This window comes from Anomaloglossus baeobatrachus, chromosome 8 (assembly GCF_048569485.1).
Source record: "Anomaloglossus baeobatrachus isolate aAnoBae1 chromosome 8, aAnoBae1.hap1, whole genome shotgun sequence".
NCBI lineage: Eukaryota > Metazoa > Chordata > Amphibia > Anura > Aromobatidae > Anomaloglossus > Anomaloglossus baeobatrachus.
In genome coordinates, this window is record NC_134360.1 from 205526801 (window position 1) to 205553108 (window position 26308).

The 26308-nt window shown below is 51.3% G+C and overlaps 2 protein-coding genes across 2 annotated transcripts in view; both read right to left on the reverse strand.

Annotated features, from left to right (window-relative positions):
* The window catches only part of CC2D1B (coiled-coil and C2 domain containing 1B), a 127456-nt gene extending 114823 nt beyond the window's left edge, over positions 1-12633 (reverse strand). Inside the window, exons 1-5 of the mRNA XM_075320088.1 lie at positions 12406-12633; positions 7379-7508; positions 6601-6739; positions 4769-4878; positions 2876-3025 (exon numbers count right to left, since the gene is read on the reverse strand). Of these exons, the coding sequence (XP_075176203.1) occupies positions 2876-3025; positions 4769-4878; positions 6601-6739; positions 7379-7447 (468 nt within the window). The 5' untranslated portion in view covers positions 7448-7508; positions 12406-12633. The remainder of the gene's footprint in view (positions 1-2875; positions 3026-4768; positions 4879-6600; positions 6740-7378; positions 7509-12405) is intronic.
* Positions 12634-21661: 9028 nt separating this feature from the next.
* ORC1 (origin recognition complex subunit 1) overlaps positions 21662-26308 on the reverse strand; it is a 113131-nt gene continuing 108484 nt past the window's right edge. The window contains 2 exon segments of the mRNA XM_075320090.1: positions 21662-21934; positions 22019-22106. Coding sequence (XP_075176205.1) covers positions 21740-21934; positions 22019-22106 — 283 coding nt within the window. The 3' untranslated portion in view covers positions 21662-21739.

Below are 26308 nucleotides of genomic sequence, written 5' to 3' on the forward strand. Positions count from 1 at the left end.
ATAGTAAGTCTGTCCCTTGCTATTTGTGGACGACATGCTGTTGTCTCCTCTGAGCAATACAGGAGGGGATATAGCCAAAAATCAACAGTGCACCATACAGTGTAAAGTATAGACTATAATCCATAAACTATAATACACTTCTGCACTAGTGGGGCCAGCACAACAGGTGCTGCTTACCGCCCTTGCAAAGCTTTTGTGTGGGCACCAGAATTCCTGCCTGGGTCTCTTTCAGCTTGTCTGTCCTCTCCAGCGTTAGCAGAGCTGAGAGTAATGGCTGCCAGCGTCCTGAGGAGAGGAGGGAGCCGTGGGCGTGACACAGAAAAGTGCGGGAACTGGTGCCCCACTGTGCAGAGTGAGGGGGGTAGAGTATGCAAAGCATGCTCCAGCCCTCAGTGCTGCTGTACTGTAGCCATACCCTGTACAGCGTCCCGCCCTTCCCCTGACTGGCAGGGCTGAGGGCGGGAAGAAAAAGAGACTAGGCCGCAGAAGCCGGGGACTCGAGTTATAAGCGCGCCCGCCGTATAAGTGCGGTCGGCGCGGAAGTCCCCGGCGCACTAACAGTCCCAGCCGCGCCGCAGTGATACCCATGGCAGCGGCGGCCAGCGCGGCAGTCCCCCTACACAAACACACTCAGCAACGCTGAGTGTATAGTGGCACAAAACGCAGTCAGCGCTGCGGTCCCCGGTGCACTAGCACACCCAGCAATGCTGGAGTGTTGCTGTGCGCGGTCCCCACGGGGACCCAGAGTACCTCCAAGTAGCAGGGCCATGTCCCTGAACGATACCCGGCTCCTATCCAGCAGGGTCCTCAGGAGCTGTGGATGGAGCACGGTCTCCTGTGCCTGGAGACCGATGAGATCCCACTTCACCCAGAGCCCTAATTGAGGGATGGGGAAGGAAAGCAGCATGTGGGCTCCAGCCTCCGTACCCGCAATGGATACCTCAACCTTAACAACACCGCCGACAAGAGTGGGGTGAGAAGGGAGCATGCTGGGGGCCCTGTTATGGGCCCTCTTTTCTTCCATCCGACATAGTCAGCAGCTGCTGCTGACTAAGCTGTGGAGCTATGCGTGGATGTCTGACCTCCTTCGCACAAAGCAAGAAAACTGATGAGCCCGTAGCAGCACGGGGGGTGTATAGCCTGAAGGGGAGGGGCTTTACACTTTTAGTGTAATGCTTTGTGTGGCCTCCGGAGGCATAGCTATACACCCAATTGTCTGGGTCTCCCAATTAGGAGCGACAAAGAAATAATAATTTGTACATGTATCTCCCTTACTGTATCCAGAAATAGCCCCCATTTATGTACAACAATTTTCATTAATTGGTTCAATGCATTTGCCATGTTAGTCATCTTGATCGCACTGCCCTGTGTGCTGTTTACCTTATACATATAGTCTGTTTTTATACTGCACCTTCTGCACTTTGTGTATCCATAAAAATATATTTTTTTTGATAATATAATAAAGTGATATGATAAATCCACTTGGAGATTGATTTCTGTTATTTAATATGTGACTATGAGTCGGTTATAGGTTTATATTAATGTTGGGGACCATAGTACAAATAGTGTACGTGTCAAACATAATATGGACCTGGTGATTCTAATTCTGAGGTTTTTGTATCTTATATACAGTAGTCTAGAATGCAGTATATAAGAGCTCGCTTGTGGTGGCCGCAGCTTATAGGGGCCAAATCTGGTGACAGGTTCCCTTTAACACATGACACCGTGCACCAAAATTTTGGTGCAAATTTCTTGCACAAGGAAAGCCAATTAGTAGGCAGGGTAAGCTCAGGAGACATGAAATTTAAACTGTATGAATGGAATATACTTTATAAAAATGAAGGCACTTAGAGCACAAATAGGCCAATTCTTGTGTGCCCACCCACCGCGGCAAGGTGACCTTTGTTTGATAGGATCCTATCCTAGTGTCCTGCCTCTCCTGGACTAAAAGTCTACAAATATATGGGCAGGTAAAATCTGACACTAATTGAAACCACCCTGGGGCTGATGGGAGAAGAGCACAGTCAAAATAGGAGGCTGTCTATATCGCCAATATATACTGCAAAAAACTGCATCTCCAAATAGAACATACCAAGTGCGAACAGGTGCCAGTGGCTATAATTACATGAAACACAAGGAAAATAATACAGCAGCACTTTGAAAGCAGCAAAATATATGCAAACATAGAATATATGAAATTTAAACTTCATAAATGCTATATGGAAAATATTTTAGAAAAATGAAGGTACTTAGAGCACAAACTGGCTGAGCCCATCACCCACAGCAGGGTGACCCTTCTTTGATAGGACCCTATCCCTATTTTCATGTCTCTTCTGGACTAAAAGTTTACAAATATAGGCGCAGAAAGGATCTGACACTAATTATAACCTCCCTGGGGCTGATGGCAGGAGAGCAGTCAAAATAGGAGTTTTTGCAGTATATATTGGATATTCAGTTCTCTCCTCCCATCAGCCTCAGGGAGGTTTTAATTAGTGTCAGATCCTATCTGCCCATATATTTGTAGACTTTTAGTCCAGGAGAGGCATGAAAATAGATAGGGTCCCATCAAAGAAAAGTCACCTTGCTGCGGTTGATAGGCTCACCAGAATTTGCCAAATTGTGCGCTAAGTACCTGTGTAAACTCAGGGTAAACGGTCTAAAAACGAGCCAGATTTAGTGCCTGAACCACTGCGATAAACTGACGATTTTTCCAGCAAGAATAGCTTGTGATTCTTACTTATCAGTGTTATGCATTAGAAAAACCTCAGCTTCCAAAATCAGCATCTGACAAATCTCCAGTTCTGGGAACCTCAAGTACAAAACTTATAAATATGTGAGAACAGTAGGGGGCGCTGCTGAGCTCTGGGGCTGTTACCTGTGATGGGCTCTTCTGGGTATTGTCTGTAGAAGTAAGTAGAGGTGCAGGGTCTGTATCTTCCACCTGCTGAGGTGCGGGTACTTCTACAACATCTGAAGAGGTTGAGGTCTCCTCCTCATCCTCTCCCACCACTTCCTGGAGCTCAGCCTATTAAGAAAACCACAAAAAAAATAACATGTCAAAGATTTCTGCAGCAATATGGTTCCTGGCCTGAGGCTAGAGGGTTACACTAAAGAGTAGAAGGATGGATGGGAGCGCGGGGGACAGGAGCGCGGGGGACAGGAGCGCGGGGGACAGGAGCGCGGGGGACAGGAGCGCGGGGGACAGGAGCGCGGGGGACAGGAGCGCGGGGGACAGGAGCGCGGGGGACAGGAGCGCGGGGGACAGGAGCGCGGGGGACAGGAGCGCGGGGGACAGGAGCGCGGGGGACAGGAGCGCGGGGGACAGGAGCGCGGGGGACAGGAGCGCGGGGGACAGGAGCGCGGGGGACAGGAGCGCGGGGGACAGGAGCGCGGGGGACAGGAGCGCGGGGGACAGGAGCGCGGGGGACAGGAGCGCGGGGGACAGGAGCGCGGGGGGACAGGAGCGCGGGGGACAGGAGCGCGGGGGACAGGAGCGCGGGGGACAGGAGCGCGGGGGACAGGAGCGCGGGGGACAGGAGCGCGGGGGACAGGAGCGCGGGGGACAGGAGCGCGGGGGGACAGGAGCGCGGGGGACAGGAGCGCGGGGGACAGGAGCGCGGGGGACAGGAGCGCGGGGGACAGGAGCGCGGGGGACAGGAGCGCGGGGGACAGGAGCGCGGGGGACAGGAGCGCGGGGGACAGGAGCGCGGGGGACAGGAGCGCGGGGGACAGGAGCGCGGGGGACAGGAGCGCGGGGGACAGGAGCGCGGGGGACAGGAGCGCGGGGGGACAGGAGCGCGGGGGACAGGAGCGCGGGGGACAGGAGCGCGGGGGACAGGAGCGCGGGGGACAGGAGCGCGGGGGACAGGAGCGCGGGGGACAGGAGCGCGGGGGACAGGAGCGCGGGGGACAGGAGCGCGGGGGACAGGAGCGCGGGGGACAGGAGCGCGGGGGACAGGAGCGCGGGGGACAGGAGCGCGGGGGACAGGAGCGCGGGGGACAGGAGCGATAGAAGACGGTGCAAATTCCAGGACTCAGACTCCTTGTCCTTGCAAGATATCTGTAACGCCTGCCTGGATCAACAGACTCAGGTGGGATGTAATGGACAGACTAGAGGGAAGCCACTCACCAAGCAAGACCCCCAGAACCCTGAAACCCTTTAACCCCTATACAGGGATTTGGAATTACACAGGGCCCTGGAGATCACTACCTGTGGAAGGCTGCAGTCGGATATGAGAGTAGTCGCCAGGCAGGGTCAAACCAGGAATAGCATAACAGGGACAGAATCAGCAAGCAAGGACGTAATCAGAAAATGTAGCAGAGGTCAAATCCGGATCGGACAGCGAGGTACAAAAACAGCAGGCAGAAAACACGCAGAAGTCAGCACACAGGAATCACAAAACAGAATAGGGCGGACCAGGAGCCAGGAAATCAGAACTATTTCTGTCAGAGGTCAGCAGACAGAAGGGGAACTAAGAAGGGTGTGGTGTCTTCCCATTGGCTGTAGCTGAACACTGGCAACTTCAGCTGGAAGACACACGCCACCCAGAGTCAGCCAGTGGTACTGCAAATCCCAAGATAACCCAGCCCAGTGGATGATCGGAGCCTGCGCCCACCGGTGCCGCTGGCATCGACTCCTCTCCCATCACCAGCACCATTCACGGCAGGAACACGGCGTCGCCTGGCGATCGGAGCAGAAGTCGCTGGAGCAGACTCCAGTGGCGACGTAACAATATCACAGCAGTGATAATGCAATGTTAATACTTACCAGTAAGTCATCATCATCTTCCAGGTCGTCGTCATCATCTCCATCTTCCGCATCCAAGTCTTTCATGCATTCCTGTGCCATCTTCTCAATATGATCCATAGGGAGAGGAGCTGTGGAGAGCACAAAAGGGGCCATCGGTTACTTGTGGCGATATTTGGGTTGTGGTTACATGAAGTCATGTCGCATGAAGACTGCAGTTGTCATGTTGCAAAATCGACTTTAATCAAGGTCAATGAGGGTCACGTTGCCATCTACTCGGGCTACGAAGAGAATGTCATGTAAAATTGAACGCAGATGGATTTTTGGTAGCAGGTTTCAAGTTGAATGTAACTTTGCCTCTACAGACTTCGATTCAACATGTCTGCAATTCTGCTGCTTTTTTAAAGCCAAAAAGGTAGGTGAAAAATAGTCCGGTAACGGCAAACTGCAGACATGTTCAACTAATGTTTTTAGTTGTGCGATTTGTCTAAGACCTGCTGTGATAATGAAAAAAAAAAAAAAACCTACAAAAAAATATCAATGCTAATACAATTAACAGAATCAGAATATAATTAGTAAGCGCTCCCTGAAGAAGCAGAGCGAAACGCATGTTTACTTTATGGATGTTTGAGGTGTGTAACTATCATTATTGACTCATGTCCACTAATTTGGCAGGACTTGAGCTTTATGTACCACTATTTTCCTGACTGTTTATCGTAGTAATTTTTGGACCTCCTTGACATTAATTTTATACCTATATTATGTGATCTTTTTGGAAGGTCAGAGCCAGTTTATCTAATCATATGATTATCTATAGCCTCACTAACGTGCACTTTAGCATTGTCCTTCTCTTTTCTATTTATATTACTACTGGGTCACCAATAAGACCTTTGTCCCAGCCGCTAATTTTGCAGTGTTCCCCCACCTCCTTTGGTTTTTACGATGTCCTGTCTTGTGTACTTATGTGAGATCATGTCCAGCCAACTTGTAAATTAATACATGTATTTAATTATATTCTTATTTTTAATATTTTACTATCATTGTTTTTTTTAGGGCTTTTTTATTGTGTTGATGACCTGATGATTTGTTTTATCTATTTTTTTCCAACTTTTTTTATTTGCTATTTTTCCCTTGGTTGCAAAGTAGCACTAGCCTAACGGACCCACATCATTCATTCCTTTATGCCAACGTCATCTACAAGATGCTATTGATACAAATATAGGTGAAAGTGCTGCAGAAGTTGTGGGTCACAGATGAAAAAAAATGTAAATTGAGACAGCGAGAGCCTTGTCATAAATCAAATATTTGCTCTTTTTCATTCCAAAGTAAGTAATTGGCATAGTTAGTCGTGCTTCTGTATGGAGACAGAGAGGTTAACTAAAAACTGTGCATGCCCTTTAGCTGCTTGAAAGTTAATTACCAAAATAAAATATTATCCCTTCTCCATTGTGAAAAGGAAAACTTGATTGTTGCTGGGACCCCTAAAAATCCCAAGAATGGTTGCTCAGGATTCCAGAAACTAAGGTTCAACACATCTCACCATTCATTGTCTATGGAACTGCCGACAGTCCCGTAGACAATGAATGAAGAGAAGGTTGAGCATGCGCTCATAGTTCCATCCAAGAAGGGGCTGCAAAGTCGGAGTTCCCAGTGATCACTGTGGGGGTCCAACGAGTTGGACCAAGTTATTCCCTGTGTTATGGATAGGGAATGATGCTTAAATTCTCTCTCCCCACTGAAAATATACAAATCCTGGGTCGAGCTGTGTACGGGGGAAAGTCGTGAGAGACTGATTTCTGCCTAATAAGCATTCGACGGACATCTATCTGCGGTGTATGGCCGCCTTTACCCACCTTTTCCTTTAGGCTTGGCCTTGGGTGCAACCTTGCCACCAGTAAGTGCAGCTAATTCTGCCTCGAGATCTCCGTCGTCCGGGTCATCTGGGATACCCATCATCATGTCCTCGGGGTTGAAATCTACAAAAAGCCCGAGCTACAAGCCAAAAAATTATAAGGAGATTGATTACTCCGGCGTTGTGCACAATGTTCCAAAAAAACAGCGCAACTTCTGTCCAGGGGCTAAGCAGTAATTGTAATTCTGTTGAGCACTGCAATAGCACACACAGCCTAAGAGTGGCGCTGTTTCTGGAAAGAAAAGCAGGTTTTTTTTCTAATCCAATACATCCCCCTTAAAAAAGTAATGGTCATTCATTGGTTTAATAAGTCCCTATGAAATCCAGGTGTCGTATTGTGACGTGATGGTGAGCAAAAAGATTCACTGGACATGGGTCCCACAAGCCACGTCATTAGTCTGTAGCTCCTGAACCACAGCCATGTAAATTCCTGGTGGTTCTTTGGATTAGTCAGCCTCTGTGACGTTGTGCTACAAAGTAAATACATTTTCTGGGATAATAGTCCAAGAGGCGCCGGGGACGTCACATGTGTTAAGTAGGAGGTGTGCAGTCTCTCGTATAGGAGCGATGGACTGATGACGTGGCTGCTGAACCCGTGTCCAGGCAATCTTTGCTCAACTCTACCTTAGGAATCATGTGCGGTGTAAAAGGAAAGGACAGATCCCCAATCCGCCAAAATATACTACGCCTGTGACACTAACACATTGGCATCTCCTTACCTCCTTCGCCGCGGCCGCCCCCCTGCCCTTGGCTTGGGCATTCTTTTTGCCGGGTCTCCTGCCCAGCATTTCGGCTCATGGAAGCGCTACTGCTGGTCCCGGTGTATGGATAACTGGAGATCGAAAATCCCTGAGTGGAGAAATAATCATTGATTGATGAAAGGGAAGCAGAACGGAGATCATCAGTAATAGGAAGCTGGAGGGAAGGCGACACGGGAGCTTCAGTACACGAAACGGCAGAGTAATCATTACTGGGGGATTCTTCACTTCTAACAGAATACTCCAATAGTTACTCATCATTGGCCAGTGGTCACATCACCAATGAATATAGTTCTCCGACTTCCCTATAGCACCCCCACAGGGGAAATTAGGCATTACACTGTTCTACAAAAATCAATTATGTAATGAATGGAGGCAGAATGCACACACAATGCTCCGGGACCTTAATATGAATGTCTTATCCTTAGGACAAGCCATCAATACCAGATTGGTGTTTACCCGACTACTAACAGTCCCACTGATCAGCGGCCACAAGAGGCAAGTACCACGTCTCCATTATTAATCAGAGACGGCGCCACATATTCTGTAGTGGCCATACCTGGTACTGCAGCTCAGTCCCATCCACATGACTGCGACTATGCAGCCATGAGTTGTAATAGCGGGAACAAGCAAAGCAAAAATGTCTGGCGTTCTGCCCGGAGATCCGTGACCCCTAGCGGATCAGAGGGGGCAGGAGCTGGACCGCCACTGATCTGATGTACATGGCAATTCCTCAGAAAAGACCGTCAGTATCAAAACCTCATTAAGGCTAAGAGGACAGGATTATAGACTCCCTGGGCCTGTAAACAGACTGCAGGCGGCTTATCAGACGTCACGTGAAATGAGGTGAAAAGTGCAGAGGGAGGTCCATAAAGATTGTAGATTTGCACAACACATTGGTGCCCCCGTACCAAGATCCGCCGAGATGTAATCTCTACAAACACAGAGATATTTCCGCCCTGACTCATCAGACGACTTGTCACGAGGGCTTCCGAACAGAACTACCATATATTATACTATTTGGCTATGTGCGCATGTTGCTTTTTTTTGTGACCACAAAGATGCAGCGTTTTTGTCAGCAAAAAAACGCACCCGCGGTAAAAAGTGCATAAAAAAAACCATGCGTTTTTGCGCGTTATACACTGCGCTTTTGTTGCTGCATTTTTTTCCAATGCATTGCATTGGTGAAAAACACTGGCAAAAACACAAAAACCATTGACGTGTTGCATCTTTGTGGTCACCACAAAAACGCACCTAAAACAAAACCGCACTGTGCGGACTGCAAAAATGAAATCTCAGACTTTGCTGGGGAAGGAAAGTCATGCAGTTTTTAGACCAAAAACGGCGTGAAAAACGCACTGTGCGCACATAGCAGCACACTTTAGCAATAAAAAAAAAAAAACAAAAAACCAACAATCCTCAAAACTCACAGCAAAAACACTGCAATTGGCGGCAGCAGGTGTGAACGAAGCCAACACAGAGAAAAGTAGCATGCGTTTTAGGCTGTGTGCACACTGCTTTTTTGCCATGTTTTTTTGGTGCAGTTTATTGCCCAAAACCGCATGTCTTTCCTTTCCCAGCAATGTCTATGAGAATTCTGAAATGCTGTGTGCACATTGTTAGGTTTCTTTGCCTGCAGTTTGGGGTTGACAAAAAAACTTCAGCATGTGACTTTGTGGGTTTTTGTCCAGCGTCTTTTATAGCCCTTCCAGCCACTGATTCCACAAAAACAAAAAAACGGACTGGACAAAAACGTGAAAAAAAAAATGCTTTTTTTGTTTTGTTTTCTGGCACAAGGTGCAGTTTTGCTGTTAAAGTGCAGTCTAAATCATTCAATTCAGGGTTCTCAATTTGGCCAACCCAATGTATAACACCGTCATGGGCACAGCCCCTCCTCTCCCCCCGGGGAATAACCTTCGGCCCCTAGGCTTCATCCCCCCCCGGGGAATAACCTCCGGCCCCTAGGCATCCCCCCCCCCTACCGGGGAATAACCTCCGGCCCCTAGGCTCCTTCCCCCGGTGAATAACCTCCGGCCCCTAGGCTCCCCCCCGGTGAATAACCTCCGGCCCCTAGGCTCCCCCCCGGTGAATAACCTCCGGCCCCCAGGCTGCCCCCCGGTGAATAACCTCTGGCCCCTAGGCTGCCCCCCGGTGAATAACCTCCGGCCCCTAGGCTGCCCCCCGGTGAATAACCTCCGGCCCCTAGGCTGCCCCCCGGTGAATAACCTCCGACCCATAAGCTCCCCCACGGTGAATAACCTCCGGCCCCTAAGCTCCCCCCACGGTGAATAACCTCCGGCCCCTAAGCTCCCCCCACGGTGAATAACCTCCGGCCCCTAAGCTCCTCCCCCACGGTGAATAACCTCCGGCCCCTAAGCTCCCCCCACGGTGAATAACCTCCGGCCCCTAAGCTCCTCCCCCACGGTGAATAACCTCCGGCCCCTAAGCTCCTCCCCCACGGTGAATAACCTCCGGCCCCTAAGCTCCTCCCCCACGGTGAATAACCTCCGGCCCCTAAGCTCCTCCCCCACGGTGAATAACCTCCGGCCCCTAAGCTCCTCCCCCACGGTGAATAACCTCCGGCTCCTAAGCTCCCCCCCACGGTGAATAACCTCCGGCCCCTAAGCTCCCCCCCCCACGGTGAATAACCTCCGGCCCCTAAGCTCCCCCCCCCACGGTGAATAACCTCCGGCCCCTAAGCTCCCCCCCCACGGTGAATAACCTCCGGCCCCTAAGCTCCCCCCCACGGTGAATAACCTCCGGCCCCTAAGCTCCCCCCCACGGTGAATAACCTCCGGCCCCTAAGCTCCCCCCCACGGTGAATAACCTCCGGCCCCTAGGCTCCCCCCCCCCGGTGAATAACCTCCGGCCCCTAGGCTCCCCCCCCCGGTGAATAACCTCCGGCCCCTAGGCTCCCCCCCCCCGGTGAATAACCTCCGGCCCCTAGGCTCCCCCCCCCCGGTGAATAACCTCCGGCCCCTAGGCTCCCCCCCCCGGTGAATAGCCTCCGGCCCCTAGGCTCCCCCCCCGGTGAATAACCTCCGGCCCCTAGGCTGCTTCCCCCGGTGAATAACCTCCGGCCCCTAGGCTCCCCCCTGGTGTAAAACCTCCGGTCCCGCTGCTTAACTTCCAACTTTCGCCATGGTGTCTGCCTTTACTACCATGAGACAGAATGGCCGATGCTGCAGCACTCACCGATACCAGAGCGGTCCTGTAATAGGAGCCACCAGGGTAACAAGTCTGTTCATTACATTTCTCTCTCCCTAAATCTTCCCCATCACCTGCGAGTGATATTATTGAGGAGCCGCAGCAACTCAGCCCCGAATTGGACACCCCATAATGTTATAGAGCAGGGAGAGTCGAGTGCTGAGGATTAGAGGGCAGAAAACTAACCGATGCTCTGCTGACCCCATAACTGCAGAGTCCAGACCTACTCTGCTAACATCAGCACAAACACTGCGCCCGCCAGGAGATTTATGGCTGAGCAGCTGCAGCCGCACATCACCAAGCGCAATGCCGAGCCGCACATCACCAAGCGCAATGCCGAGCCGCACATCACCAAGCGCAATGCCGAGCCGCACATCACCAAGCGCAATGCCGAGCCGCACATCACCAAGCGCAATGCCGAGCCGCACATCACCAAGCACAATGCCGAGCCGCACATCACCAAGCACAATGCCGAGCCGCACATCACCAAGCACAATGCCGAGCCGCACATCACCAAGCACAATGCCGAGCCGCACATCACCAAGCACAATGCCGAGCCGCACATCAAGCACAATGCTGAGCAGTGGATGGAGCGGTATAAAGTCCCCACCACTGGACTCTGGAGGAAACGTGTTCTGTGCATGGACAGATGATGCAAATTATTAAAGGTATTTTCTCATTTTCAGCAGTGCACCGCTCCTTGCTTGCCTGGGGATAGTGTGCTCCTGCTTAATTGACAGGTAAGACAAGGGACATTACTGGCGACCCGAGCTGTGCGATTTCCAATACTGAAAGCAGAGACAGTTTTACCTCTGAAACACTGGGGGAGGTGCGCACAGACACGGAGGCTCTATGAGAACAAGCTTGTACACACTGTGCTCCTGCCAAGGAGACGACCACTGCTGAAGACTGAAGAAGAGAAGTGACTGGTAACCTAGACAACAAGCTGTAAACAAAGGCATTAACTACCCCTCCGTTCTGTATTTGTACAATTCTGGGGCTCCTTTTCTTATTTCTCTTGTGCCGTTCTTCTTATTAGAAATGGAGACTAAACTGACAACTGGCGGCAGAGCGTTCCTGGACAGTGACAAGGTGATTGTGTACAGGACCCACTCCCCAACTGGTACCACCAATTGTTACTGTTTCATACGCTTCCAGGAGTGACAACAGAGGAACTGTACCCTGCAACAAATTCCCAGAATGGTTATATTATAGGGAGTAGTTTGGTGGTGTCAGGAGGTGGTGTACTCCCTGTCTGTCCATGTGATACGGCGGGAGGGGGGGGGGTCACAACGCCTGATCTAGAATATGGCTTTAATCTGGGGTGGTCTTTAGATGCCCGCACCTTTCACTCTTTATCGCACTAAATAGGCTGGCTGCATTTCTGGGTGCCCTGGACAATGTAATGGGGCACAGGACCCCCCCCCCCCCTTACATAAAGCGGATACTGGTAGGGAGCGTGCACCTCATACTTGACCACCTGTCATGCTGGAGATCGGTTCTTATGACATGACACATATCACACCTCTCTGACCCATTTTCTACCTGCTGGAATTTAAAGGACTGTGTTAAGCCGGGAACCCCCCTCCCAAAAAAGACAGTAAAAGGGCACCAAGCAGAATCTGCTGTGCTGACACTACAACTCCCAGCAGACCCCGGCGGCCTCAGGAACCTCAGACATCAAAGCCGCAGCTGGTTATAACTTCGTGGCCCTCCAGTGGCTGGGGCACTACAATTCCCAGCATGCCCTGAGGGCAGAACGCTGCACATTACACACTCACCTGCGGGTATCAGGGCACAGCACAGCCGGCTCCTGTCATGTGACGCTCCGATACACACAAGTGCTGCCTACAGAGCCGGCTTATACTTCAGTACGGCAACTGCAGGGTTAATTCTTGCTGGCGGCTGCCGCTGTGCCCGGTGCCGGGAGGAGACGCGGCGGGGACGCAGCACCGGACTGAGGTCCTCAGAGTCAGTGGAGGACAGGAGCGGGGGCTGCTGGGAGGAGGAGTGATCCCGGAAGTGGGGAGCCGCTGTCACACAGCACGTGACAGCCAGCAGCATGTAGGAGTCAGGAGCACGTGACCGGTCACATGCGGGGGAGGAGCTGCTGTCAAAATTTGGGGAATTCCACTGATGGGAGCGAGAATGTGCCGCGGTGTACAGATAAAGTCAATGTGGCAGCAGAGTGGTCTGTGTATATAGAATACAGCAGAGCTGGGTGTGTGCATAAATAGACGCATGCAGCAGCGATGGGTGTGTAATTATAGAGTGGATATAGCAGAGCTGGGTGTGCATATAGTGGATATAGCAGAGCTGGGTGTGCATATAGTGGATATAGCAGAGCTGGGTGTGTGCATATATGTAGCAGAAGCTGGGTGTGTGCCTATAGAGTGGATCGAGCACAGCTGGGTGTGCATATATGTAGCAGAAGCTGGGTGTGTGCATATAGAGTGGATCGAGCAGAGCTGTGTGTGCATATAGAGTGGTTGCAGCAGAGCTGTGTGTGCATATAGAGTGGATCGAGCAGAGCTGTGTGCGCATATAGAGAGTGGATATAGCAGAGCTGGGTGTGTGCATAAATAGACGCATGCAGCAGCGATGGGTGTGTAATTATAGAGTGGATCTAGCAGAGCTGGGTGTGTGCATATAGTGGATATAGCAGAGCTGGGTGTGCATATAGTGGATATAGCAGAGCTGGGTGTGTGCATATATGTAGCAGAAGCTGGGTGTGTGCATATAGAGTGGATCGAGCACAGCTGGGTGTGCATATATGTAGCAGAAGCTGGGTGTGTGCATATAGAGTAGATCTAGCAGAGCTGTGTGTGCATATAGAGTGGTTGCAGCAGAGCTGTGTGTGCATATAGAGTGGATCGAGCAGAGCTGTGTGTGCATATAGAGAGTGGATATAGCAGAGCTGGGTGTGTACATAAATAGACGCATGCAGCAGCGATGGGTGTGTAATTATAGAGTGGATATAGCAGAGCTGGGTGTGCATATAGTGGATATAGCAGAGCTGGGTGTGCATATAGTGGATATAGCAGAGCTGGGTGTGTGCATATATGTAGCAGAAGCTGGGTGTGTGCCTATAGAGTGGATCGAGCAGAGCTGGGTGTGCATATATGTAGCAGAAGCTGGGTGTGTGCATATAGAGTGGATCTAGCAGAGCTGTGTGTGCATATAGAGTGGTTGCAGCAGAGCTGTGTGTGCATATAGAGTGGATCGAGCAGAGCTGTGTGCGCATATAGAGAGTGGATATAGCAGAGCTGGGTGTGTGCATAAATAGACGCATGCAGCAGCGATGGGTGTGTAATTATAGAGTGGATCTAGCAGAGCTGGGTGTGTGCATATAGTGGATATAGCAGAGCTGGGTGTGCATATAGTGGATATAGCAGAGCTGGGTGTGCATATATGTAGCAGTAGATGGGTGTGTGCATATAGAGTGGATCGAGCAGAGCTGGGTGTGCATATATGTAGCAGAAGCTGGGTGTGTGCATATAGAGTGGATCTAGCAGAGCTGTGTGTGCATATAGAGTGGTTGCAGCAGAGCTGTGTGTGCATATAGAGTGGATCGAGCAGAGCTGGGTGCGCATATAGAGAGTGGATATAGCAGAGCTGGGTGTGTGCATAAATAGACGCATGCAGCAGCGATGGGTGTGTAATTATAGAGTGGATCTAGCAGAGCTGGGTGTGTGCATATAGTGGATATAGCAGAGCTGGGTGTGCATATAGTGGATATAGCAGAGCTGGGTGTGTGCATATATGTAGCAGAAGCTGGGTGTGTGCATATAGAGTGGATCGAGCAGAGCTGGGTGTGCATATATGTAGCAGAAGCTGGGTGTGTGCATATAGAGTGGATCTAGCAGAGCTGTGTGTGCATATAGAGTGGTTGCAGCAGAGCTGTGTGTGCATATAGAGTGGATCGAGCAGAGCTGTGTGCGCATATAGAGAGTGGATCGAGCAGAGCTGTGTGTGCATATAGAGTGGATCGAGCAGAGCTGTGTGTGCATATAGAGTGGATCGAGCAGAGCTGTGTGTGCATATAGAGTGGATCGAGCAGAGCTGTGTGCGCATATAGAGAGTGGATCTAGCAGAGCTGTGTGCATAGAGTGGATCGAGCAGAGCTGTGTGCATAGAGTGGATCGAGCATGGCTGTGTGTGCATATAGAGTGGTTGCAGCAGAGCGGTGTGTGCATATAGAGAGTGGATCTAGCAGAGCTGTGTGTGCATATAGAGAGTGGATCGAGCAGAGCTGTGTGTCCATAGAGAGTGGATCTAGCAGAGCTGTGTGTGCATAGAGTGGATCGAGCAGGGCTGTGTGTGCATATAGAGAGTGGATCGAGCAGAGCTGTGTGTGCATATAGAGTGGATCTAGCAGAGCTGTGTGAATATAGAGAGTGGATCTAGCAGAGCTGTGTGAATATAGAGTGGATCTAGCAGAGCTGTGTGTGCATAGAGTGGATCTAGCAGAGCTGTGTGTGCATAGAGTGGATTTAGCAGAGCTGTGTGTGCATAGAGTGGATCTAGCAGAGCTGTGTGTGCATAGAGTGGTTGCAGCAGAGCTGTGTGTGCATATAGAGAGTCGATCGAGCAGAGCTGTGTGCATATAGAGAGTCGATCAAGCAGAGCTGTGTGTGCATATAGAGTGGATCGAGCAGAGCTGTGTGTGCATATATAGAGTGGATTGAGCAGAGCTGTGTGCATATAGCGTAGATGCAGCAGAGCTGAGTGTGTGATTATAGTACATGCCACAGATGTGTGTGCGCACAGCGGAACTGAATTAGTAGACATGAATTATGCAGACAGCAGAGAAGTGTGTGTATATACACATCACAAATGCTTGTGTGTAAGCAGCAGAGCCGAGTGTGATTGTAGATTAAGCACAACACCTAAATATGCACATGCAGCAAAGCTTTGGTCATGACTAATTACATGTAATTTGTTGCCCTCATTTCCATATATACTAAATAGTGAATCCCATTTGAGAATTGGTTGTCGAGGGGAGGGGGGGGGCTCTCAAGGAAGGGACCAATATACACAGAAGATAGGGAAACTGAAAATCTGTCATGACAAAATCTGCTGTAGAGGAGAGGAGGCAGCTACATAGTCACCAAAGTATGTTACACTGCAGGAATAATGGGCACCTAGGCTGAAACATGAAGGTAAGGATTTGTTCATTCTATCTTTAGTGTGATGGAAGGGTCCCCCATGGATCACTAGAACGGGGGCTCACTGTCCTGCTCAGCACAAATGCAGGGCGGAGGCAGTGACAGCAGTGTTTGCAGCAGGGAAATATTTAATGGAAGCTCATTTTTATATGTAATAACTCAATCTCACTACCGTAATAACTGCACTGAGAGGTTTCTATATTGCATTTTTTTTCTCCAAATAAGTTAATGGGCAAAAATATTTTATTGCAGCCATGGGTAAGTAGACCAAGAGCCTGAGAACACAGAAAGAAGGTGCCAATCAGTTGTAGAGGATTCCAAAATCTAGGGATGTGCACAAAACACAATAACATTTCCACATGGATTCCGCATGAAAAAGCAAAAAACAATGAACATATCCACTGTAATATCAAAACGACCTGTTGTGCACATATTCATCCTTTTTGAGCCTCATAAAGCGGTTAAGAGAAATGACTATTAAGGCCGCTTTACACGCTGCGATATCGGTATCAATATCGCTAGCGTGGGCACCCGCCCCCATCTGTTGTGCGACACGGGCAAATCGCTGCCCGTGCCGCACAACATCGCCCAGACATGTCACACGCACTTACCTGCCCGGCGACGTCGCTGTGACCGGCGAACCGCCTCCTTTCTAAGGGGGCGGTTCGTTTAGCGTCACAGCGACGTCACAGCTGCGTCACTGAACCGCCGCCCAATAGAAGCGGAGGGGCGGAGATGAGCGGGACGAACATCCCGCCCACCTCCTTCCTTCGCATTGTGGCCGGGAGGCAGGTAAGGAGAGCTTCCTCGTTCCTGCGGTGTCACAAGGAGCGATGTGTGCTGCCGCAGCAACGAAGAACAACCTCGTTACTGCTGCAGTAACGATTTTTGAGAATGGACCCCCATGTCACCGATGCTCATGATCGCTCATAGGTGTCACACGCAACGGCATCGCTACAGCGGCCGGATGTGCGTCACCAATTCTGTGACCCCAACGAGTTCGCATTAGCGATGTCGCAGCGTGTAAAGCCCCCTTTATTCTTCAGGTGGCTTCTGTTTGAAAGCTGCTCAATAGTTTACATTATATAAATTTTTTTTTTTTTTTTATCACTTGAATGGGAAATAAGGGTCTGCTTACTTTCAGATGCAAGAGTCTTATATATATATATATATATATAATTGCCTTATTCTGTCTGTCTGTCTGTCATGCTCCGAAATTGTGTCCTTACGGTGACACAAAGCTGATTGGCCGCTGGGCTCGCCATGGCCCCGCCCCCCCACACGGATTGGCCTCTCGCCCCGGCTCTCTGCAGGCCCCGCCCCCCTCACGCAATGCACGCTCGCTCTGGCCCAACTGACACGGAGCTCCGATTCCCAGGTGAGTACACACACACACACACACATCAGATCACACTCACTCTCACACACACCTCACAACATCCTGGGATATCGCTTGCTTCTACACCGGCTCCGTCAGGATCCCGGCAGCGCCAGACATAACCTTGCGATGCTGGGATCTTGACGGAGGCCGTGAAAGCTGGTAACCATTATACACATCGGGTAACTAAGGTCCCTTAGTTACCCGATGTGTATCATAGTTACCAGTGTACACCGGCTCACACTCACTCTCACACACACCTCACACACACATCACATCGCATCCATACATCAAGGTCCTGCAGCGGCGGAACATACACACACGCACACACACACACATACACACAAATCAGATCACACTCACCCTCACACACACACACCTCACATCGCATCCACATACTCACAACATCCTGGGATATCGCTTGCTTCTCGGCGGCGATACTGTGCTGTGAGCTTCCAGGACCTGACGGAGGATCACATGGCCAGAAGCATGTGGTATCTCCGGATGTTGTCAATATCAGCGCGTATGTGCGATTTCGTCAGTGTCTGTGTGTGTGAGTGTATGCGATCGGGTGTGTGTGAGTGTATGCGATCGGGTGTGTGTGAGTGTATGCGATCGGGTGTGTGGGTGAGTGTATGCGATCGGTTGTGTGGGTGAGTGTATGCGATCGGTTGTGTGGGTGAGTGTATGCGATCGGTTGTGTGGGTGAGTGTATGCGATCGGTTGTGTGGGTGAGTGTATGCGATCGGTTGTGTGGGTGAGTGTATGCGATCGGTTGTGTGTGAGTGTCGGCAGAGGAGCACGGCGTGCTGGAGGAGGCTGGGAGCAGAGAGGCTGATCTTGGGGAAGGCTGGGAGGGGGAGGCTGATGCTGGGGGAGACTGGGAGGGGAAGGCTGATGCTGAAGGAGGCTGGGAGGAGAGAGGCTGATCCTGGGGAAGGCTGGGAAGGGGAGGCTGATGCTGAGGGAGGCTGGAAGGAGAGAGGCTGAGGCTGGGAGGAGAGAGGCTGATGCTGAGGGAGGCTGGGAGGGGAAAGCTGATGCTGGGGAAGGCTGGGAGGACGGAGGCTGGGAGGAGAGAGGCTGATCCTGGGGAAGGCTGGGAGAGGGAGGCTGATGCTGGGGGAGGCTGGAAGGAGAGAGGGTGATGCTGGGGGAGGCTGGAAGGACAGAGGCTGATGCTGGGGGAGGCTGATGCTGGGGGAGGCTGGGAGGACGGAGGCTGGGAGGAGAGAGGCTGATCTTGGGGAAGGCTAGAAGGAGAGAGGCTGATGCTGGGGGAGGCTGATGCTGGGGGAGGCTGGGAAGAGAGAGAGGCTGGGAGGAGAGAGGCTGATGCTGGGGGAGGCTAGAAGGAGAGAGGCTGATGCTGGGGGAGGCTGATGCTGGGGGAGGCTGGGAAGAGAGAGGCTGGGAGGAGAGAGGCTGATGCTGGGGAAGGCTGGGAGGAGAGAGGCTGATGCTGGGGACAGAGAGGAGAGGCTAATGCTGGGAGGAGAGAGGCTGATGCTGGGATGAGAGAGGCTGATCCTGGGGAAGGCTGGGAGGGGGAGGCTGAGAGAAGAGAGGCTGATGCTGAGGGAGGCTGAGGCTGGGGTAGGCTGGGAGGAGAGAGGCTGATGCTAGGGACAGAAAAGGCTGATGCTGTGAGGAGAGAGGCTGATGCTGGGAGGAGAGAGGCTGATGCTGTGTGCAGAGAGGCTGATGCTGTGTGCAGAGAGGCTGATGCTGTGTGCAGAGAGGCTGATGCTGTTTGCAGAGAGGCTGATGCTGTTTGCAGAGAGGCTGATGCTGTTTGCAGAGAGGCTGATGCTGTTTGCAGAGAGGCTGATGCCTCCCAGGGGGCAATGCTCTAGAATCACTGCGTTGAGAAACACGTGATGGTGTCTCCGCAGTGGATATGTTGATCTCCCTAAGGTCAACAATGCTTGCTTAAGTAGTCTTATACTAGGCATTGCCCCCACTAGCCAGATTCCTACTCCACACTGATTAGGGGCAAATACCCCGAAACGGCTGTCTGTGGATGGATACCATGTTTGGTATAGGTGGTCTCCTTGACAGGAGACTGCCCTTCCCGTGGTTGTTCCTTCCCGGTGAAAGACCTGGCTAGTTTCCTGCCAGAGTTGAGAAACACGTGATGGTGTCTTCGCGGCTTTCTTATTTGCATACTTCCCAGGGGGCAATGCTCTAGAATCACTGCGTTGAGAAACACGTGATGGTGTCTCCGCAGTGGATATGTTGATCTCCCTAAGGTCAACAATGCTTGCTTAAGTAGTCTTATACTAGGCATTGCCCCCACTAGCCAGATTCCTACTCCACACTGATGAGGGGCAAATACCCCGAAACGGCTGTCTGTGGATGGATACCATGTTTGGTATAGGTGGTCTCCTTGACAGGAGACTGCCCTTCCCGTGGTTGTTCCTTCCCGGTGAAAGACCTGGCTAGTTTCCTGCCAGCGTTGAGAAACACGTGATGGTGTCTCCGCGGCTTTCTTATTTGCATACTTCCCAGGGGGCAATGCTCTAGAATCACTGCGTTGAGAAACACGTGATGGTGTCTCCGCAGTGGATATGTTGATCTCCCTAAGGTCAACAATGCTTGCTGCGGGCAGAGAGGCTGATGCTGCGGGCAGAAAGGCTGATGCTGGTGCAGCATGGGGAATGGAGCACGATGGGGGGTGCGCAGCATGGGGGATGGAGCACGATGGGGAGTGCGCAGCATGGAGGATGGAGCACGTTTGGGAGTGCGCAGCATGGCGGATGGAGCACGTTTGGGAGTGAGCAGCATGGCGGATGGAGCACGTTTGGGAGTGCGCAGCATGGCGGATGGAGCACGTTTGGGAGTGCGCAGCATGGCGGATGGAGCACGTTTGGGAGTGCGCAGCATGGCGGATGGACCACGTTTGGGACTGCGCAGCATAGCGGATGGACCACGTTTGGGAGTGCGCAGCATGGCGGATGGACCTTGTTTGGGAGTGCGCAGCATGGCGGATGGACCACGTTTGGGAGTGCGCAGCATGGCGGATGGAGCACATTTGGGAGTGCGCAGCATGACGGATGGAGCACGTTTGGGAGTGCGCAGCATGGCGGATGGAGCACGTTTGGGAGTGCGCAGCATGCCGGATGGTGCACGATGGGGAGTGCGCAGTATGGCGGATGGAGCACGTTTGGGAGTGCGCAGCATGGCGGATGGACCACGTTTGGGAGTGCGCAGCATGGCGGATGGAGCTCGTTTGGGAGTGCGCAGCATGGGGGATGGAGCACGTTTGGGAGTGCGCAGCATGGCGGATGGAGCACGTTTGGGAGTGAGCAGCATGGCGGATGGAGCACGTTTGGGAGTGCGCAGCATGGCGGATGGAGCACGTTTGGGAGTGCGCAGCATGGCGGATGGAGCACGTTTGGGAGTGCGCAGCATGGCGGATGGAGCACGTTTGGGAGTGCGCAGCATGGCGGATGGAGCACGTTTGGGAGTGCGCAGCATGGCGGATGGAGCACGTTTGGGAGTGCGCAGCATGGCGGATGGAGCATGATGGGGGGTGCGCAGCATGGCGGATGGAGCACGTTTGGGAGTGCGCAGCATGGCGGATGGAGCACGTTTGGGAGTGTGCAGCATGGCGGATGGAGCACGTTTGGGAGTGCGCAGCATGGGGGATGCAGCACGATGGGGAGTGCGCAGTATGGCGGATGGAGCACGTTTGGCAGTGCGCAGCATGGCGGATGGACCACGTTTGGGAGTGCGCAGCATGGGGGATGCAGCACGATGGGGGGTGCGCAGCATGGGGGATGGAGCACGATGGGAGGTGCACACCTCCCCCCAACACACACACACACGCGCACTGCACAACACACACACACTAGGAATCACAAACAACGCCCTACACAGACACCCACACACACAGACAACGCTGCACACACACAACACCCAACACACAAACACCGCAGCACACACAAATATACGCACATACCGCACAACACACACATTGCTCAAAACATACCTCCCCCCAAAACACACCACACACACACAAACCGCACAACACACACACACAAACGCTCCACAAACAACGCAACACACGCAACACACATACAACACCGCTCTCACCCCCCGCAACACTCAGAACATGTACAGCGCCCTACACAAACACTTGGTAACTACACACAACAACATATATATTATATATATATATATATATATATATATATATATATATATATATATATATATACACAAAAATCATACATGAACTACACAATACGTAAATTCTAGAATACCCGATGCGTAGAATCGGGCCACCTTCTAATTTATATATATATATATATATATATATATATAAAAAAAAAAGACTCTTGCATCTGAAAGTAAGCAGACCCTTATTTTTTTATATAAAAAGAAAGGAAATAAATGCATGAAAAGAATAAAGGTTTAAATTCTTGCAAAAAGAGTACAAATAAAACAACGTTGAAAAGAGAATTAATAGACATATACAAAGCTTTATTATAAATAACCATAAAACTGGGTTAAATATAGGTCACAGATTTAAAATAATATATACATTTCTACTCCGCAAACAGGTCATTCCTCTCGGAGGGCGTACATGATATCATCCTGGCTGACGTTCATTCTCACTCGCAGGTACAGGTCATTCCGGCTGGATTCAACCAAAAGAAGACGAGAGGCTCCGAGTCTTAAACAGACGGCCATGGTCTCTGACATGGAAGGAGGCGCAAATCCTTCTATCCTGCATAGTGCGATGTACTGATGATATACCTAAAAACAAAAACACTATAACAAGTAATTATGCTGCGCAGCATGGTATGGGATCTTACAGGGCATTAGATATATAAATATCACCTGCTGAAAAGTAGATTCTTCAAGTCCAGATCTTCTAAATTCTGCAATCACCGCTTTTAAGAATGTCTGTTCCTGTACAGAGGCGCTCCTGCAGAAAAACATTCAGCGTCAGGACTCGGTCACACGAGCGTATAAATCAGAAGAGTACAATCAGATTTTAAAAATTTTTTATAATGGATTGCACTCAGACCAATGTTATTCAGCAATGAGTTTGGGCAGTGCCAAGTTTTGTGCCTGCCTTAGCAGTATCCACCATGAAGTTGGAGAGGATTAAAGGTGAAGAGGAGAAGAAGGGAATTTTGTTTACTTACCGTAAATTCCTTTTCTTCTAGCTCCAATTGGGAGACCCAGACAATTGGGTGTATAGCTACTGCCTCCGGAGGCCGCACAAAGTACTACACTTAAAAGTGTAAGGCCCCTCCCCTTCTGGCTATACACCCCCCCGTGGGAGCACGGGTCCCTCAGTTTTAGTGCAAAAGCAAGAAGGAGGAAAGCCAATAACTGTTTCAAAAACAAATTCAATCCGATAAACAATATCGGAGAACGTAACTTATCAACATGAACAACATGTGCACCCGAAAAACAAATACCCTAAGAAAAAACAGGGCGGGTGCTGGGTCTCCCAATTGGAGCTAGAAGAAAAGGAATTTACGGTAAGTAAACAAAATTCCCTTCTTCTTTTTCGCTCCTAATTGGGAGACCCAGACAATTGGGACGTCCAAAAGCAGTCCCTGGGTGGGTAAAAGAATACCTCGTGATCGGGCTGTCAGGCAGCCCTTTCTTACAGGTGGGCCACCGCCGCCTGCAGGACTTGTCTACCTAGGCTGGCATCCGCCGAAGCGTAGGTATGCACCTGATAATGCTTGGTAAAAGTGTGCAGACTCGACCAGGTAGCCGCCTGGCACACCTGCTGAGCCGTAGCCTGATGCCGTAATGCCCAGGACGCACCCACGGCTCTGGTAGAATGGGCCTTCAGTCCAGAAGGAGTCGGAAGCCCAGCAGAACGGTAGGCGTGAAGAATTGGTTCCTTGATCCACCGCGCAAGGGTGGATTTGGAAGCTTGCGACCCTTTATGCTGACCAGCGACCAGGATAAAGAGTGCATCCGAACGGCGCAGAGGCGCCGTGCGGGAAATGTAGATCCTGAGTGCTCTCACCAGGTCCAACAGATGCAAACCCTTTTCAAATTGGTGAACTGGATGCGGACACAAAGATGGTAAAGTGATATCCTGATTGAGATGAAAGGAAGATACCACCTTGGGAAGAAACTCTGGAATTGGACGCAGTACTACCTTGTCTTGGTGAAACACCAGGAAGGGAGATTTGCAAGATAACGCCGCCAGCTCTGACACTCTCCGAAGAGACGTGACCGCCACCAGAAAAGCCACTTTCTGTGAAAGCCGAGAAAAGGAAATCTCCTTCATAGGCTCGAAAGGTGGCTTCTGGAGAGCAATTAGAACCTTGTTCAGATCCCAGGGTTCCAATGGCCGCTTGTAAGGGGGAACGATATGACAAACCCCTTGCAGGAACGTGCGTACCTTAGGAAGTCGCGCCAGGCGCTTCTGAAAGAATACGGATAGCGCAGAGACTTGTCCTTTAAGGGAGCTAAGCGACAAACCTTTTTCCAACCCAGACTGCAGGAAGGAAAGAAAAATAGGCAATGCAAATGGCCAGGGAGAAACTCCCTGAGCAGAGCACCAAGATAAGAATATCTTCCACGTTCTGTGGTAGATCTTGGCGGAGGATGGTTTCCTAGCCTGTCTCATGGTGGCAACAACATCATGAGATAAACCTGAGGTCCCTAGGATCCAGGACTCAATGGCCACACAGTCAGGTTCAGGGCCGCAGAATTCAGATGGAAAAACGGCCCTTGAGACAGCAAGTCTGGACGGCCTGGTAGCGCCCACGGTTGTCCTACCGTGAGATGCCACAGATCCGGGTACCACGACCTCCTTGGCCAGTCTGGAGCGACGAGAATGGCGCAACGGCAGTCGGACCTGATTTTGCGGAGCACTCTGGGCAACAATGCCAGAGGTGGGAACACATAAGGTAGTCGGAACTGCGACCAATCCTGAACTAAGGCGTCTGCCGCCAGAGCTCGGTGATCGTGAGACCGTGCCATGAAAACCGGGACCTTGTTGTTGTGCCGTGACGCCATCTTGATGTACGCCACCGCTGTGGAATTGTCCGACTGAATCCGGATCTGCTTGCCCTCCAGCCACTGTTGGAAGGCTCGCAGAGCAAGATAGGCAGCCCGAAAGGTAGCGCTACGAACTGCAGGTGTTCGCTTTCTATAACGAAGCGTAGAAAACGCTGATGCTCTGGCGCAATCGGCACGTGAAGATAAGCATCTTTGATGTCTATTGATGCTAAGAAATCTCCTTGAGACATTGAGGCTATGACGGAGCGTAGAGATTCCATCCGGAACCTCCTGGTTTTTACGTGTTTGTTGAGCAACTTTAGATCCAGGACGGGCCGAAAGGACCCGTCCTTCTTTGGCACCACAAACAGATTGGAGTAAAAACCGTGACCTTGTTCCTGAAGAGGAACGGAAGTCACCACTCCTTCCGCCTTTAGAGCGGCCACCGCCTGCAGCAGAGCATCGGCTCGGTCGGGCGGTGGGGAAGTTCTGAAGAAACGAATTGGAGGACGAGAGCTGAACTCTATCCTGTACCCGTGAGACAGAATGTCCCTCACCCAACGGTCTTTGACCTGTGACAGCCAAATGTCGCCAAAGCGGGAGAGCCTGCCACCGACCGAGGATGCGGAAAGAGGAGACTGAGAGTCATGAGGAAGCCATCTTGGTAACGGTTCTTCCTGCTGTCTTTTTTGGGCGTGACTGAGTCCGCCAAGAATCTGAGCCTCTCTGATCCTTTTGAGTCCTTTTGGACGAGGAGAATTGGGACCTGCCTGAGCCTCGAAAGGACCGAAAACCAGACTGACCCCCTCCTTTGTTGGGGCTTGTTTTGTCTGTGTTGAGGTAAGGATGAGTCCTTACCCTTGGAGTGTTTAATGATTTCATCCAAACGCTCCCCAAACAATCGGTCACGAGAAAAAGGCAAACTGGTTAAGCACTTCTTGGAAGCAGAATCTGCCTTCCATTCTCTCAACCACAGGGCTCTGCGCAAAACCACGGAGTTGGCTGACGCCACCGCCGTACGGCTCGTAGAGTCCAGGACAGCATTAATCGCGTAAGACGCGAATGCAGACATTTGAGAGGTCAATGGTGCCACCTGCGGGGCAGATGTACGTGTGACCGAGTCGACTTGTATAAGCCCAGCTGAAATAGCTTGGAGTGCCCATACGGCTGCGAAAGCTGGCGCCAACGACGCTCCAATAGCTTCATAGATGGATTTCAGCCAGAGCTCCATCTGCCTGTCAGTGGCATCTTTAAGTGCCGCTCCATCTTTTACTGCAACTAAAGATCTAGCTGCAAGCCTGGAGATTGGAGGGTCCACCTTGGGACACTGGGTCCAACCCTTGACCATGTCAGGGGGAAAAGGATAGCGTGTATCTTTAAGCCGTTTAGAAAACCGCTTCTCAGGATAAGCGTGGTGTTTCTGGATTGCGTCTCTAAAGTCAGAGTGGTCCAGAAAAGTGCTTAATTTACGCTTGGGATATCTGAAATGGAATTTCTCCTGCTGTGAAGCTGCCTCCTCCGCAGGAGGAGCTGGCGGAGAAATATCTAACATCCTATTGATGGACGCTATAAAATCATTCACTATGGCGTCACCATCCGGTGTATCCAGATTGAGAGCGGTCCCAGGATCAGAATCTTGATCAGTTACATCCGCCTCATCACCCATAGATTCGTCCCGCTGGGATCCTGACCAGTGAGACGAAGTTGAGGGCCCCTCATAACGAGCCCGCTTAGGTTGTCTGGGACTGTCGTCCGAGTCAGAATCGTCACCCTGGGGTGCATGTGACACCCCTGGAGCTTGGAAGTGTTCCAGCTGAGGGGGACCAGGGAGCAATGATGCCACAGTGTCCATGGTCTGAGTTACTGGTCTAGACTGCAATGTTTCAAGAATCTTTGACATGGTCATAGACAATCTGTCAGCAAAAGCTGCAAACTCCGTTCCTGTCACCTGGACAGCATTCACAGGTGGTACACCCTGGGTCACGTCCAGCAGAGGCCCCTGGCTGTGCAAGTTGCACAGGGGCCGAGCACTGCACACAATGGGGGTCAGTGGAACCTGCCGGTAGAGCAGCCCCACATGCGGTACAGGCAGCATATAATGTCTGTGCCTTGGCACCCTTGCGTTTTGCGGACGACATGCTGTTGCCTCCT